Source organism: Chinchilla lanigera, unplaced genomic scaffold, assembly GCF_000276665.1.
Source record: "Chinchilla lanigera isolate Chin_1 unplaced genomic scaffold, ChiLan1.0 scaffold00037, whole genome shotgun sequence".
Classification (NCBI taxonomy): domain Eukaryota; kingdom Metazoa; phylum Chordata; class Mammalia; order Rodentia; family Chinchillidae; genus Chinchilla; species Chinchilla lanigera.
The window spans coordinates 3,222,352-3,239,721 of NW_004955438.1; the positions used below are offsets into that span (position 1 = coordinate 3,222,352).

The window sequence follows — 17,370 nt, forward strand, 5'->3', positions numbered from 1 at the left end:
CTTGCCCCAAGAATTTCAGAAAAGGAATCTGTAACCCATCTAACTTGCTTTTCTCAGGCACAGCTTTCTTTTCTGTAGGGTGAGAGGAGCTGACAGCAGGACAGGACTGGTGCTTTTGCTGGCGTCTCCATCTCAGGACCTGCTTTTGGCTCCACCCTCTGAGTATTCAGCACCAAGAGATAGGGGACAAGTTTTCTATGTCGAACTGGTCCTTCCCAAGATGTGAAATTAATGCCGCTCTTTCAGAAGACAGAAAAGCTGTCACATGTACCAGATCTTTTAGACAGAGCATATCTTTGCCCTCTTCCTCTCTGGAGCAGGAATTGAAGATGTTAAGAGTGGCTTTCACTGCCATCTGTTTTGTTAGTCATTCTATTTCCTTCCTCTTTAATTTGGGGTGACAGATACCTTCTGAGGCTTTGGAAGTCATTCCTCTCCATAACCAAATAGTGTCCTCTGGGGAACATTTCCTGTCTGCAGCTGTTCCATGCCATCTCAACAATGTGCTATGGCTGGCAGTATGTCACACAGTGCCCTCATGTCACCTTCTCTCCTTGCTTTCACAGCTGGCGCTACGTACATCTTTGGGAAAAGTGGTGGCCTCATCCTTTACACCTGGCCAGCCAACGACAGGCCCAGCACACGCTCTGACCGCCTGGCTGTGGGCTTCAGCACCACTGTGAAGGATGGCGTCTTAGTACGCATTGACAGCGCTCCAGGACTTGGCGACTTTCTCCAGCTTCACATAGTGAGTACCTGGCCTTGGCCTGGATTCTCTTGTCTTCCTGATGGTCTGAGTTGGTGAGTCAGATAAATGCAGCAGAACAGTCTGCATAGACATGGTAAAGGTACACACACTTACAAAAATTGCCTTTGCTTTTATGAACCAGCATGCTTATATAAAAAATTACAAGCTGTTCCTTCTACTCCATGAATACAGAGAGCATTCCCTTTAGAAATTGTGTAGTTTGACCTACCATAAAACATTTGCAGACCACTGGAGTATAGAGGAGAGATTTACCTCGTGTGCTTCACTTACATGGTGCAAGTAGCAAAGCCAACTTGAATGCAAATGATGTCCTAGGCTGGGGGTTGGCAAGCTGTGTATAAAAGGCAAGTTAATAAATATTCTGGGTTTTGTGGGTTATACCATCTCTGTAAGTGGTACTCCATTTTGCCATAGACAATGCATGTTTAAAGCATGTGACTGTACTTCAAAAAATTTCATTTGTGAAAACTGACTGCAAGTTGTACTTTCAAAAACCATGCCTTAGGTTGCAAAATGTCCCTGTACCGATGTAAGGGATGTGTGATAGAACTTAGGGTTCTGAACTCAGTGCCAGGGTGAAAGAGGCAAGGAAAAAACCAGTAGAGCAAGTGAAAGCTGAGCTACTTGTGCATACTGCATATCTTTCATTTTGCTCTAGGTCTGGTATCTGTGAGCCCAAAAGGGCTCTACTCTCAGTCCCTGCAGATCATAAGAACACAGTGCAAGTATAAGAAATTAAAATGATTTGAAGGAAAAAATTACTCCGTTATGAGGATAGAAAATATTTTTATAGCAACAATTAACCCATTTTATCACCTGTGCAGCTTTCAGTTGAGAAAGTAGGCTAAGGAAAGATGATTTTCATCCGTAAGTACCCCGAATGCAGCTACCAAAAGCAAAGAGAGGAATTGTTCTCATTAGTTAGAAATGTCAAGGCTAGAAAGTATGTATTTAATTTGGAGTAATAAGAATTCAGCTTAAATAGCAGGGGGGAGAGCCATTAAGAACAACAAAAAAAAAGATCAACTAGGGATTAGTCCCAATCTCTGAAAAGGAAGAAAAGGAATGTTGAATGGGAATCTTTGAGTTAGACTCTCTAAAATGTGCAATCCAGGGAGGCAAGCAGAATGTAAAATTGCATTGCTGATCTCTGGAGTTTGAGATGGCTTGGTGGAGTCACAAGTAGCAAACTCACATCTAATGGAAGGGCCAATCTCTGGCACCTGCCCTTCTAGTGTACCTTGTAAGGCGAAGCTCAGAGCTTGAGCTAGAAGCCTTTCTGCACCCAGCAGGAGCCAGAGCAAGGCAAGACTTCATAGGACCCCAGGAAAGGACTAGTTAGAAGTGATCACCTCAGAATGTGGAAGACAGTCTTCAACAGAGTTGCAATTTTTAAATTCTTTCTCAGATGCCTCTGGAACCATATGGTGTTATAAGCCTGACTTTAAACATTGTAAAAAGCCATGCCAAGGAGCAAAAAGCAAAGCATCCATAGTTACTATAGTTTGTCTTTGTTTGGCCACTAAAAACCACCATCATTTACAAAACTCTGTGCGATTTATGCTGTCCATAACTTAATGACTATTTCATGGCAGCTATAACTAGGCTATTATTACCAGCTCACTTGCATGTTCATGATGATTTATCTTCTTTTTTTCATTCAGTGTGACTTACTAAGAAAAATACCATTTGGCACAGACACGAGGATCTTTTAGACTCAGGCAACATATTGTATGCATTTCTTCCCATTCCTGTCTGATAGAAACGGTCACTTTAAAGGAAGAGGTTCTCTTGTTTTTGATAGGTTATTTGAACTTGGCAATCTTTTAATGAAATTGATATGTGGGTTTTGGGTACGTCTAATAGTTGTTAGAACCTTTTAATATATCATTTTATGCCGTTATAAAATTCTGTCATTTTTTTGTGTGTCTTTGAAAATGAATGGTTCTACACATACTCTGGGGTTTCAGTAATATTTGTTTGCATCCATTAGAGTGTGTACTCCGTATAAGCATACACATTAGCTTTGGCATATTATTTTGCCTTTTTATCAAAGCAAGAATGCCAGGAATTTTTCATTAAAATATGTAAAGCCCCCTGGGAAACAATGGACTTATTACAGCGATGTTCCTGTTTCCTAAACATTCTGGGAAATCACAGACTTTTCTTCAAAGCTTGGATTAGATGTGATACCACCTAGTCTTTTCAGTAGGAAAAACAATGGGAAAATTCACAAAATTCTGAAGTGAGACTTACCTGTTCATGACCCTGTTAAGCATTCTTGTTGTCTGAAATAAATTTTAAAAATTATTTCCTACTAGATTATTTGTCTATACTCCTTACTATGAATGAGAATAAAGGATCTAACTAGAAGACTGAAGGTTTTGCTTCCAAAACCAACTTTTTATTTTGGGCATTTAAGTAGACACAACAAGCAAAGGAAGCCATAAATAACTAGTAAGGTACTCTTATAAGACTTTTGAAGTCTGTAAAAGTGGTTTTGTTTGTTAAAAGTTTTGTTTCCTTGGTTGAAAGAAAATTGCTCAAAAACAAAGAGCTTAAGAGCCTTTAGTGAAAGTGAAAATGATTAGACGGGGGCAAATGATTTCGACCAACTCTGCAGTTCACGAAAGAGAACTCACTGGGAAAATAAGTAGAGTGATGATAAATAAAAAGAAGCAACATGAACATATGTCTTAATCAGTTCTTCCTGCTTTAACAGAATACCTGAGCTTGGTTAATGTATAGAGAACAAAAATTTGTTTGTCACAGTTTGAGGGGCTGGAAATCCAAGATGTGCCTCTGAACACAGTGCTTCTCACATGGGGGAATGTGCTGTCTCCGAGCTGTGAGAACTGGAGAATGAACAACACCCACCCCCATAGGCTTGTCATAACTAAAGTAATCTACCTTCCCAAAGGTCCCTCCTCCCAACACTGTGGCCTTGGCTGTTAAGCTTCTAACAGTGAATTTTGGGGGGACCATTCAGATTCAAGCAGCTGGATAAATTCTAGGAATAAGGGAAGACAGATCTGCCTATAGATGTGCTCCGGGGATGTCATATGGAAAGGGTATTAATTATGAGTATTGGTATTAATTACGGAAAGAGCTCAAACACCATTGAGTGGTAGTCAGGGTAATAAAGTGGATTTTAAAACATAGTATAAATTTACATTAGCCAGAATGATGGGGGGAGTGAGAGACAGACAGACAGAGAGAAGTAACAGAGGCAGAAAATTTGTGCTTTAGAAACTGATTGTGAAGGCAATTCCTAGGAATTCTTGAAGTATTTTATACAGCGTGGACACTAGCATTAAGATAATCACTTTTATCCCCAAGTTAGCTTACTTAAAAGAAGAGCAGATTCTCTTCCAAGAGCACTGAAGACCCTGACCCTGAGATCAGCAGCCTCGGTAGCAACATCCCACAGAACAGGAATGATCATGAACTTCCACTTTCCTCTCTCCTTAAGCTTTACACTGAGAAGGTTTATGAGGACAGTGGGAAGGAGAACCCAGCAGTGAAGAGATTCGGCTTCCACCAAGCATGCCTGTCACGGGTGCAGAAGGGGGGCTTGGTGGATACTCACTGCACGTGTGTCACACCTGCTCTAAGCTACACACTCTCCCTCCTATAGAATTGAATTTTCTTATTTCTTTTCCTTTGTGTTTAGAAATCCCTAGACACTAAACCTTTTTCTTAAAGGAAAAAAAGTAGATATCTTCTTAAACACATATTATCCTTGAAGTCATTGAATCATTTAGTAATTAATTCAAAGTAGTCAGTCTGAGCTATAGTATTATTGATCAGTGGTGTGATTTTATCTGGCATGTTTAAGGGCCTAGGTTCTATCCCCAGCATTACAAAAACAACAGATCAACAAACAATCTGATTATGATCCGCTTCACAGTAGCAAGGGTTGGCTGCTGTGGCAGATTTGAGTTTCATTTAGACAGTGGGAAGTGGTTATGTGTAATCTGAGGACCCACAGCGGTGTGTGCACTGCAGAATGGGTAAAGAAAGCAAGCAGAAAGAAGACATTCATGCCTTAAGGCGAGTCATTGAGTAAAGAAAGAAAGAGACACCGAGATGAATTGGGTAGGTGCTAGGGACATGTTTTCCCTGTGTCACAAATTGCTTCAACTATCTGTTGTTTCAGTCAAGAGAGTGGAGGGCCTCCCTTTTGTGATGCTTTGTCTTCAGTCCAGAGTCTTACAGTTTTCCTGGCTCTCAGGAGGGATAAGTGGCCTTTGACAGTCAGAGATAGATAAAAATTAGACCAGTGAAAAAGGAGGGGAGAGCTGGAAAACAAGGAGGTGAAGGAAAAGGAGGCAAAGGAGGAGAAGGAAAACAGGTCAAGAGATCATAAAAATTTAGGAATCATTTATTTCAAATTAGCTAACTCTCTGTTTCTGGTTCCCATTTCCATGGAACAGTATTTTCTGCCTCACTCATTGGCTCGTGATATGAATAAAATCAATGAAATATGCCTGACAAAAGCAAAAAAGTCTTTGTTGAGCTGCATGTGCATGAAATTAGATTCTGTGGAGGACAGGGTGTCTGGGGGCAGAAAGTTTTTTTAATAAATGCTTATTTCAATTATAAGTTTTCCTCCACTGATCTATTGTTGAGGAGTTAATCTGTTCAATATTTGGAATGAAACTGCTATTGCTTGTGAGTGACATCTGCCTGCTGACCTCAGATATAAGCTTTATGGAGCTATGTCATGTTACACTCACCTCCTTTTACACAATAGGGTAGAACTGAATAGGACCAGAGAAAGGATTACCATGAAGTGCCTGTTACTACGATCATGCAGCTCTTGACAACCTCCTTTCACCACGTGCAAAATAGAAGGTCGGGGAGAAATGGGCATCAATTAGCTTCTTTTCATGTACTTAATGTTGGTAGAAAAAAAAAGACATCCTATTAATTTCCTTTTCCCCTTGTGCAATTTACAGTAAATCCTCTCGAATTCATTTTTTAATTATGAGCCTTTCAGGAACAGTGAAAATTTATGTTTCAGAGCATCTGTTTTGTTTGACAAGAATCTATAACCTTCCTCGACTATTTCTTTTCTGACCTACACCTTAGATACTTAGGTAAAACACGGTAGAGAAGACAAAGGAGTATCATCCAGATAGACAGAGCCTTTTTTCATAATGGTAAAATGAAAACCTGTTTTTTAGATCAATTTTTAGATCACTTTCTCTTTTTGAAAACGGGACCCACCACAAGGATACTGGTAATATTCCCTTGCTGTTAGCTATAGAGAAATTGGGTATTCATTGAGTTTGGTTTGTGGAATGTTGTTTACCCTAACTTATAGCATTCATAGAGATTCCTGGAAAATAAATAGGATCAGAGCTGAAATATGATAAATGGTCTGTCCCTTACGCCCATTACATCTATCAATTGCTGACCTGGATGTGTCATTTTGGCTATGTGCATGTGGGATATTTACAGTAAGCCATCAACACCAGCTGGTTAGTCCTCAGTGAAGTTGGGTGGATGTTAGTTTAGATTCATGTCTGGATTTGGCCATTACCAGAACTGGGTTTGACTGAGGAACTCTATGTAGTGGAATCTCCAATGGAGCACAGAGGAAAGCTGGTGTTTTTGTGACTGGTAACGCAAGTAAAGAGGGAAAGAGTAAGAAAACAACAAAGATGTCCAGCAGATGCAATTTTGTTTCCCACAGAGTGCTGTGCACTGCAGGTTGGCTCTGTGTTTCCTTTCATTGCTATTTGTTCTTAGTGAAAAAGGCTTCTTTGGGTTTTCCGGGCTTAGGAGCTTTTCCAGATCATTAGCCACTTGTGCGGAGAGCGCCTGCTGGGCATCCTCCCTGCAGCTTCCAGCTTAGCTGTGCCATCCCGGCAGAGTCAGAGGAGAAGGTGGGAGAAGGGAGGGGAAGCCAGGATTGGATGAGACAACTGCTTATGTAAGCTGGACCCGAGGCAGCTATGTGCATGGGAGCTGGTGTGTTTTCTCACGTTTCAATTATTCTCATGAGCTTTCCATCTAAGTCTGTTTACTTTGATTCTACCCATGATTTAGAGAAGCAGCATGGCACAGCAGAAAGATGTCCTTAATTTGAATCCAAAAAACTTGGATACAAGTCCCATTTCTGTCAGTACCAACTAAGCTATTGGGCTCTGAGGAAACCACCTAACTACTTGGAGCTTTGACATTTTCTGCTTAAATGATCATAAGAACATTATGTTTTATGCTTTATCTGAAGATCACTTAAAATAAACTATATAGAAGCAGTGTGCTCGCAGAGGACTGTATAAGTGTAGCATGATACCTTTCTTGAAAAAATATCCAGTAGCTAATAAAAGCACATGCACGTATCAGTAGAAAGAATATGTCTCACAGTAGAATGTAGCATTTCATTCAAAGTATTTTTATAAATATGTTGGGACTTTTATTTCAAAGAAAAATTCTATGTAATCTGATCCAAAGCAAATTTTATGAATTAAATGGATATACCCTTAGATGTAGGAGTGTCCCGTTAGTACACAATGGAGAAAGTATTTATCCCTGAGAAAGGCCTGGGTGAGATCAACAGGATGAGTTAAACACTTGTAGTCCTTTGGTGCCTCACTGGAATGTGTTCTGTCCTCACATCATGTCACAGTGTGATGTGTGGTGCTTCTTCCATTGTCCTCTAACATAATACTCCAAGGACTCCAGGTTCGCCAATACTACGTAACCTGCTTGCCCGAAGTGCCTGTTCTCATGTGTTAACTATAAAAAAAGACAGGAAAGATTGCAAGAAAGAGAAACAGAAGGAAAAGGAAAAGGAGAAGCATAGGGGGAGGAGGACAGGGAGAAAAAGAAGTTGATGACAGCTGCTAAAATCACTAACAACCAAAATAACCATAACAAAGACACATAACATAAAGGAAAACCTTTTCAGATAGGGTGTTATAAAAATGGTTTGGGCCCTCTAGAAGTACCGGATCAACGTGTGAGGGTTAATAGAGCAGCCCAAAAAGGACAACTGTTAAGACCACAGTCCTAATGCAGAGAACTGAAACTATGAACAGATCAGTAGCTGCTGCCACCAGGTAAACTTGTAACTTAAAAGGGTGCATGCAAATAAAAACAGCTCATAAACTGTGATTTTTGAAAACATACAGAAAAAATGAACTATGAAGTTCACATGCAGAGAAAATATGTAATAACAGAACCATAAAAATTGTATTAAGGGTGTATAAAATATTTTATGGCTGGTAAGCAGTGGAAAAGCAGAGGCCAATTAACTATGACTTTTGTCATTTATCATTTGTACCAGTTCCCCTTAGACGAATCATGTTTCAGGATCCTCAATGAATGCACAGTGTCAACTAAAAACAAAAAAATCAAGGTTAAGAGTATTTAATTCCAGAGACTGCCTGGCAAGCACGAGGCCCTGATTTCGATTTCCAGCACCAAGGGGGGGAAAAAAATATATATATATATATATACATATATGGAAGAGTATTTAATTCATGAGCATCATTCATCACAGACAAATTGAGAGCTTACTCTGTGCCGAACTGTGGGCTCTGTGCTGGGGAGGTTGTGATCACTGTCAGTTTACACAGAACTGACAGGCTTGAAAGAACACAACATTTAAAAAAAACAAAGATTTCAATATTTAAGGCTTTTCTTCAATTACCTTTTTTAATGCAGAGACAACACTACCATTTACTTTCCTAAGAAAGGGATAAATTTAAATCAATCCTCTGAAATTTCCACTTAACACAACATTCTGAGAAGGGGTCGTGTTGGTCCTGATTTAAAGTCCGTCTGATGGCCTCTATCCTAGGCGCCTGCAGTCATCGAATGAGCCAAAGCAGCTTGAGCAGCAGAGGCTTTTCAGATACGAATCTACAGTGCAACAAGCCTGATAAACTCTAGATTCCATCGAGTGAGTGCTGGCACTCATGGGACTTAATGGCAATCCTGCCTTAACACCACCAGTTAGATGAATTATCTCATTGTCCCACAGTTTACGCTGTTACCACTCCTGGGGTGTTGTTCAGTGCAACAGGGCAAGAAATAACTCATTGACTCCCTGAAGCTGGAGATGACGGATTTTAGAACTGGGGTTGAATTCTGATGGCAGGGAAGCTCGGCGTATTGATGGGGGAATTCATTAGCCACCCACTCCACAGAATCATATGCTTAGATCCTGCTGCTGTCACCGCTGCTGTTTCAACTTGTTAGTGTTTCACTGATAGATGGCAGAGGGAACTGTATAACTGGATTAGCCTCAAAGATAGTACTGACAGCCAGACCTGATGTTTCCTGGCCTGATATGACACCCTTGAAGCTTAGAATCACTTAAACACATTTAGATAAGCCCCATTGATCCCAACAAGCCAGCCTTTATCCTGAAATCAATTCATACTCAGGATGGCAGGAGATGATTGGCAATTAAGTCTCAGATTCTATTATTGACTCCTTGGGTAACCTCAGTTTATTTTCTTCCTATTCTATAAAATAGTAGATAGTTTAATGGCTTAGAAAATTTGTTACACTTACAGAAGACCATATATTGTAGAGGTCTTCCGTGTCTACCATTCTGGCCACTTCTCACTAATATTGATTGACAAGTTGCCAAGTACAAAACATTGTGCAAGAAAGTTGTTTACATTTTCTAGGAGCTCAGAATCACTCAGTGAGGTAATCACTATTAATATCTTCATCTCATAAATGAGGCAACCAATGGTTAATGAAGCTAAAGAATTTTCCCTAGATAGTACTGCTGATAAATGGCTGAATGGGCTTTCAAACCGTTCTGACTCTTAATTATGATTACTCTCCTAAAGAAGGTTTCAGAGTAGAGGGCATGGTGGTGATCTTTTTATTCAGCACATATTTATGGAACAGTAGTGTATTTGGAGATACCTAAAACATTAACATCCAGAAGGGAACAAATATCACACGTGACTCTGTTTTAAAGCTGCATTAGCTATATGCCAAGGAAGCTAAGGAGGTTAATGTTTATCCAGAGTATTTAAATGTAGATAGGCAAGGTAGGTCAGATTTTGGGTCATGAAACCTGAAGAGAGATCATGTCAGATGAAGATACCAGCATGAGCTCCAGAGAAATTAATGAGTAAGAACTTGGGAAATATACAAATAAATTTACAAGATGGAGTTGGAAAATGGAGAGAATTTTAAGAAAAGCCTGGAGGTAGGAAGCTAAACTAGATAGTGAAGTTTTATAGAAATCAAAGCAATGGAGAGAAATTTCCAAAGATAAGTAGTTATAGAGATAATATTCCATACCTTTAGTTGTACCTCTTTCATGCAAACTTTCTTTTCTTCCCTTTTGTTAATTATGGTAGCATATGTTTGTCATTCCAGACCTCTTACTAGAGTTCTGTATTTCTTTCCTTCCTGCTTGTCATGGATATTATTGATCCAAAATCAGAGGACACAGTGTCTAATCCTACTGCTGCCACCAAGCAACAATTATATTTTACACATGCACATGGAGAGAGAGATACACTATAGTGGTGCCTTGGTTCACGAATGCTTTTGTTTGGAAATTTCATTAGCAAACAGAAGCGTTAGCAAACTTGTGTTTTGTGTTTTCAAACTCTGCATTGGGTCACAGCCATGACCATGGCCATTTTTCCCACACAAACACAAACATGGCATCTTTACCAAAATTATAGATTCCAAAATTAAGTTTATGAACCAAGGCACAACCCTACTGCTCAGTCAGCCTTATAGGATTATGGGAGAATGAAATGAAAGAGTGCATATTAATATGTCCTGTCACTACTGGAAGACCGATAAACTAAGTAAGATTGTTTTCTACACTAATATTGATATGATTACCATTCAAGAAAACTCTCAGTGCTGCTGGCATTGGGGTTGGAAACTGGACATAAGGACCAAAGAGATGCTGAAGTGGTTTAGTTTTCAATGGGAAGGCTAGCAACCAGGCAACTGGCAGATCAGAGCCAAAATGTGCATGAGCCTAATGGTAAACCCCATGAGGTGCTGCAGTGCTCAGATGTCCTTTCCTCTCACACCCTGTTCTTCACCTTTTTGAGGTTTGTTTTGGGGAGAATAGTTTAGATTCATTGTCATGCTGAAATTCTCTAAAGAACAAATCCCCCAATGGCAGTGATCATTTGCAGTGAGGTACAGAATTTTATTAGCCTTATCATTATCTTAGCTTGAGTGGCTACAAATGATACTATGCTTTTAAAATTATCCAGGTGTTTGTTAAGTGAAAACTTGCATACTTAGATTACTACACCCCTTTGGAAATAACTCTACCAGTCAGCTTTTCATGGTTGAAAACCCAAATTCTTATCTGATGGCACACGTCATTTTGTAATCACTCATGCATCTGCTATTTCATGTACTGTCCAGGTAATATGATAACCATTTTGAACATATCAGCTCATTCAATCTCCTCAACACTGCTAAATTCACGGAATTATATCTATTTTTGTGATGAAGAAGTTAAGGCTCAGGGGATTAGGCAGCCATTTCTTAAAGATATTAAGAGAAGCAAACAGGATTTCTAATTTCTTTTTCAATATAATATAGCCTGTAAATAATATAGGTTGAATATAGTGAATTTAATAGGACATAAAAATTTTTTAAAAATCCACTCTGGTAAGAATGCTAGATAGGGAAACCAGCGATATATTTCAGTGGTAGGGCTCTCACCTAGCCCTTGGTTTGGTTTCTAGCAACACAAAAACAGACAAACACACACACACACACACACACACACACACGTGCACACCCCTACACAAACATTATTTCAGCTAAAGCAGAATGTATAACTGGAATGAAGTAATTTTCTTTTATTAATCAGAAAAATTTCATTTTATATTACTTTTGTTTCTTTCTTAGTATTTTGGTTTTTTTTTTTTCGCAGTGACATTAGTTCAACCAACTATTCCCAAATCACTTTCTTAAGTACTCCTGTAAAATAATTAGAATTTTGCCACAGAAACTAATCGGAGGTTCTGAACACAGCATATAGAATCAAGAATTTCAGGGGACAACTTTAGTTCTCAAAGATCAACTGTCTTCTTTCAGATTTAGTAAACCTGAGCAGAAAGCATTAGGTAAATGCAATTTCACATGTCAGTGTAAGGCTGTAATAGAAGACTTCAAAAGAAAATACACTTGCTTAGAGACCCTAAATGATCTCAAATAATGGAGAAACACATGTAGTCTCTCTTCAGTCAGTATTTAATTTTCTGTATTTCTAATTTACAACCAGACACGCGTGTCTTCATAGCATCCCAGCCTGCCATTCTTTGGTTTATTAATTTCTGTTGTCCAGTGGTAGGGTACAGAGTAAGAACTTGAAAGATAGGCCTTCATACTAGAAATCAAATTTATTGAAGTAGGAACAGATTCCACTGAATTTGCTCCTGACTAATTCCTATGGTTAATAGGTTTTCATGTTTGCTGCTTAGATCAGCAGTACTGGAGCTAGTTTTGTTGCATGACTAAACCTCACAGTTCAAATAGTAGTTCAGTGTTACAACTGAATGAGGAAAATGAGTTTTGATGTGATATGTGCATGATGTAGTTTCCCAGAATTCTGGGAATGTGCAATGAATGATGTACAAAGCACAGCTGGTAACTTTTCAAAGAGGACAAAAATCTCTCCCAGGTTTAGTTGAGAAGAGATGTAAGAGTGTATACCAAGGAGCAGAAAATGACAACTTTAGCTTAGGTAACAGGCAGGTGGGAGGAATAGCACTCACAAATTCAAATTGCCCAGAGCAACAGAGATTAGTAACCAGTTTTAGTGTAAACAGTGTGTATATTCACTTGTTCAACTAGCACTGGCTGTGTCAAGTGCAGTTGTAAGTGCTTGGTGTATAAAAATGGGCAAGATAAGGGAACTCCCTGTCTTTCTGGAGCTTGCATTCTAGTGAAGAAAGCTTAATGAGTACCAGCATTCAGAACCTGAGTTTGGAGTACTTTGTGATAATGTGATATGATCTATACCATTAATTAATTAGTTAGCAAACTAGTGGAGAATCGCCACTGTTGTAGTTACTTTTCTTTCATTATTGAGACAAAATGCCTGACACTCAAGGTTAAAGGAGGAAAGGTTTATTTAGATCACAGCTTGTAGAGGTTTCAGTACATAATAGCTGGCTCTAAGGAAGGTTGGAATGGCAGAGACGTGACCATTTATGGTGGCAGAAGATACCAAAAGCAAAAAGAGAGGTGGGGGTAGCAAGTTTCTTTCTGTCCCTTATAGTGTATGCAGGCTACCCGCCCTAGAGTGAGTGTAGCACTCACACCCTTAACCCAACATTAATCCATGAATCAGTCACAAATTCTAGATTCAGCTGCCTCCAAAAGCCTGCTCCCCATAACCACATAAGACTTTGGGGAAACATCTAGACACAAACCATAACACCTGTCAAGCTTTTATTTCCACCTTTACACTTCCCTCTATTTCCCAAATTTCTATGAAAACCCTCTCAGTCTTACAGTAAATAGAACACCAAAGGGCCCACTTACCAGCTGATTCTACTGCTACTACCTTAATCACAACTCTTGTTTTCAGCACCAAAATGAAGAAAAAAGAATAGCATTTTTATCTTCACTTCTGGTTTCATTTTTCTTTATACAATTGTAGCCATTCCTATTGTTCCACTTTGTAATTCTGTGATGTTCTCTCTGAATATCTATCCATGTTTCCCTGATAGCAACTTATTAGAGGCAAGCAACCAGTGGATAATGGAAAAGAAAAAGACAAAACCCTGAATCATACAAATAAAAATCCCGTATCTGGGGAGCAGACTGTACCATTTCCAGTGGATATTTTCCTAGCCTGTCTAGAATGGATGTTTATATATTGACCAAATAAATTTCCCTATTTTCTTTCCCACTTATGGAATCACCTTATGTAGTCATAGCATTAGTCCAAATTAGCTCTCTCCCTTTACATAACTGAATATTACAAGAAACAGAATGGAACCACACGTTTCACTTTGACTCTCACCCAAATACTGCAAAACACAGAGAGTGCACTTCCTCCGTCAAGCTGTGTGTATGCATTCAACACATGGAAACATTGGACTGGAACAGATAAAGTGAGTTAGCTGTGGGGAAAAACAGTAGACGTTTCCTTTCCTTTCTCTATATCTCCATCTTTCACTTAAGATATATCGTTGCAGAGATTCAAAGAATATTTTACAATGGTTCTCTAAAGAACAGTGAAATATATTTCATCTAAGTTTAGGAATGCATTACATTCTAACAGATTTGTTCTGGAACTTGGAACTTAATTCTTTCCTTAGATATGACTATCAATTTTTGATAAAGTGAACAGAAAGCACCAACTTTGCATAATGGATGTGTGAAATCATGGAAGGAATGGAAAGAAAAGTTTTCTCTGTATTTCTACAGATTGCTTCTTTGTTGAAAATGTTTGATTTAAATAGTATGTTAACAAACAATTTTCCTATGGTGTAAAACCAAACCTTGGCAGAAAGACCAGACATACTTTTTTGGCATGCACGTTACAGCTTCTCTCTGCAGGAAAACAACTAATATTGCTGAATAATGAGGCTTCACTCCAAAGGTTGTGTATGCGGCTGTATGTGCTGTGAGCTGGTTAGAAAGCTCTGTGTGTACTATGAAATTTTTTGCATAACAGAGACCTGTACCACAGGATTCACACAAAACAGTTCATTACAAAGTACAAAAAATGTGTAAAAAGCTAAATGTAACAACACTGCTGTATGAACTCACACTAATGCTGGTCACCAAAAGTCATCTTATCAATCTGGACTTCGAATTTCAAGAATTTGAAAACCTACCCACTGATTTACCCATATCACCTTCTGAAAACACACTTCTATTAAGTCACTGAGAGTATCCATATGGCAAGCCACCTTTCTGCTGCTTCTGTCCTTAGGGGAGTTCAGGATCTGAATCCCTCCTAGGGCAATGTTTAGTATCCCTCTGAGCTAGCCATGCATCCCCACGAGTCAGGAACCAGAGAGACACAAGTAGATTCCTGGACACGTGCAGGACAGCCACAGGAGACTGAAATGGAGCTCGTCCAATACCCCGGCATATGCTCCCTTTCTGGATTCCTTGGAGAACAGAACAAGCACAAAGGCTTTCCTCCTTTCTGTTCCCAGAGTGATACAGCAAACAGGAGCTCACTTCTTCTGAGTGGTTAACGCCATGGCATTCCTCATTCCTAATCTTAGAATGCAGCGTATTTCTTGTCTTCTATTTGCCAAGGTGAGAGTTGCAGAGAATGTGCCCAGATAGCATCTCTTGGGTCTCAACACTGCAATATATCTTAAAACTCAGATATTTCATACACAAATTGACGTTTACATTTTCTCTTTAAAAATTAATGGATTCAACCATACTGGGCCAGCTGCACCTAGGTAGCACTGATCACCTACAGATGAGGAGGCTTTGCCATTCTTTTGGACTATCCTTTCCAACTCTCCCAGTCCCAGATTCTTCGCTGATGCATCACACAGCTTCTTCTTCCATCTTTTTTGCCTGTTCTGTGCTGAACGGGTCTTGTGACTTCTTTCACATAGTTCATAGCTTGGGGTCATAATTTTGCACATTATATGTAAACAATGCTATGGAACATTTTAAAATTCATGGCTATTTTTAATATATCAGAAGAGCTTAAAAATTGACTTACATGACTATCTTGCAGGTATATACTTTCCTGTCCTAAAACATTTCGGACTCATGTTTTCGGATCTCTGACATACATCTTTCTATATAGTATAACACAATAAATAATTCTAACTCAGTTGTTCCCCATACTTGTTCTATTGTAAAGACTTTCCTATTGAATGCAAAACTGTAATTTATAGATGAGCATTCTATTAAATTTTCTGAAAGATGAGTATAATTTCTAAAATATGACATTAAATATAATATGCACAAAAGAAAACCTTTTCTGTATTTTAATTCATAATTTGGCGTATCATAGCTTCCTTGACTATTCTCTAATGAGGATGTTTCACACAATTCTGTGATTACTTAGCACTTCTCTGAAGGAGGCTGTCTTTCAGGTGTGTATTTGTGAGCTCTGAACTTGCCAAGAACATTGAAGATCACCATTGTTAATCCTATTTCATACTCAAGGGCTCTGAGCTGTCTCTATTAAATACTTCATGTGTTTCCTCTGGGAATTGCTTTGCCTCTTACATCCCTCAGATAATGAAGAATTTCTTGTCCCCCACCTGCTGGCAATTTTACCTGAATGGTTCTTTTTTCCTCCCCCACCTCGATCTGCTTCAGGCCATTGCTTCAAGTCATATCATCTGAGACAATGAATAGTTCGTTCCCTTCAATTATATTGTTACCTTGAAGGTATTTATAGGCTGTGATCAAGTCCCCTGTAGTCATTGCTTTGCCTGACTTTATAAATTTAGCTCTCCTCACCTCTCCTCATCTGTTCTATCTTTTCGCCTTTATAAGCATTCCTTCTTCGTGTGCCTATCCTTGTATTTCTCTGATATTTCAATATCTTTCCTGCATGAGGGAGGTCAGGATAGCACATCGTATCCCAAGCATTGCTGCGAGTATCTGATTTTAGAGAGGAGGAATTGAGGGGAAGGATTGCCTCAAAATTGAGCCTCATTTATTTTATAACTCAGAAAAATAGACAAAATGAGAGTGAAAGCTGACAGGGCACTGTCAACACATTTCCATACATTTTACCATACTGCTAGAATCTAAAGGGGAAAATTATGTTCCTTAGGCAGAACTTTGGCTACCATTAACTGCTGGAATGTGTCCTTCGAAGTAAAATTGCCTTTAAAAATCCAGGGTTCTAATAGGACTGTGTAATGAGTGTTTCTCCCAAGGTACACAAACTCTTAAACCCATATTATTAATTACTACCATTATTGCTATTGCTCTTCATGTCTTTGTGGTTTAAAATGAAAAAGCAGCAATAGACATTTCATTTTAGGAAGAATGAATAAACTGCAACATATACCACCTGGGTACTAGTGTTAAATTCCAATTTAGGTCTTCTGATATTAATCACATTTAGCAGTGTGACACTGCAGAGACCCAAGACCCAGTTTAAGTCTCTAGGGCCATGGTCTCAAACATTTTTTGATTTTTCGTGCATGCTGATAGAAAAAAAATTAAGCGTAAACATACCTAAAATGTAGGTAGTAGTCACATGTTGTTTATTATAAAAATATACAGACCTATCAGAGTTTTTAAGAAATAATAATAGATACATATATATTTGAATGTTTCTTTTTGCTTAAAGACCCAGGAGCAAATACAAACACCCCTTAAGAATGCACACCCCATTTTAGACTTTCTTGCTTGTTGGGATGGCATGGAATGGAGGAGTTGCTCTTCTCTGTAGTATCCAAAAGAAAGTTCAGCTTCAACAGTTAAATGCTGGAGGGAACCTAAGGGGACACAGTTGGCTCTTGAATCTGCAGATCTCACATATACAGATCCAACCAGTGGATGGAAGATATTTGGAAAATGTTACATTTGTAGCCCGGGGATATAGCTCAGCAGCACAGTGCCTGTGTGGCAAGTGCGAGATTGTGAGTTCGTTTCCCAGTACCAAAAAAAAAAAA

The 17,370-nt window shown here is 38.9% G+C and overlaps 1 protein-coding gene across 23 annotated transcripts in view; it reads left to right on the plus strand.

Moving 5' to 3' along the window:
- Positions 1-17,370, plus strand: part of Nrxn3 (neurexin 3) — a 1,559,809-nt gene that overhangs the window by 1,198,489 nt on the left and 343,950 nt on the right. For all 23 annotated transcript variants that reach the window (XR_001235159.1, XR_001235160.1, XR_001235161.1 and 20 more), the window contains one exon: positions 567-748. Coding sequence is in view for 20 of the 23 variants with exons in the window: in XM_013517252.1 (XP_013372706.1) it covers positions 567-748 (182 nt within the window). In the remaining 3 variants the exon portion in view is untranslated. The remainder of the gene's footprint in view (positions 1-566; positions 749-17,370) is intronic.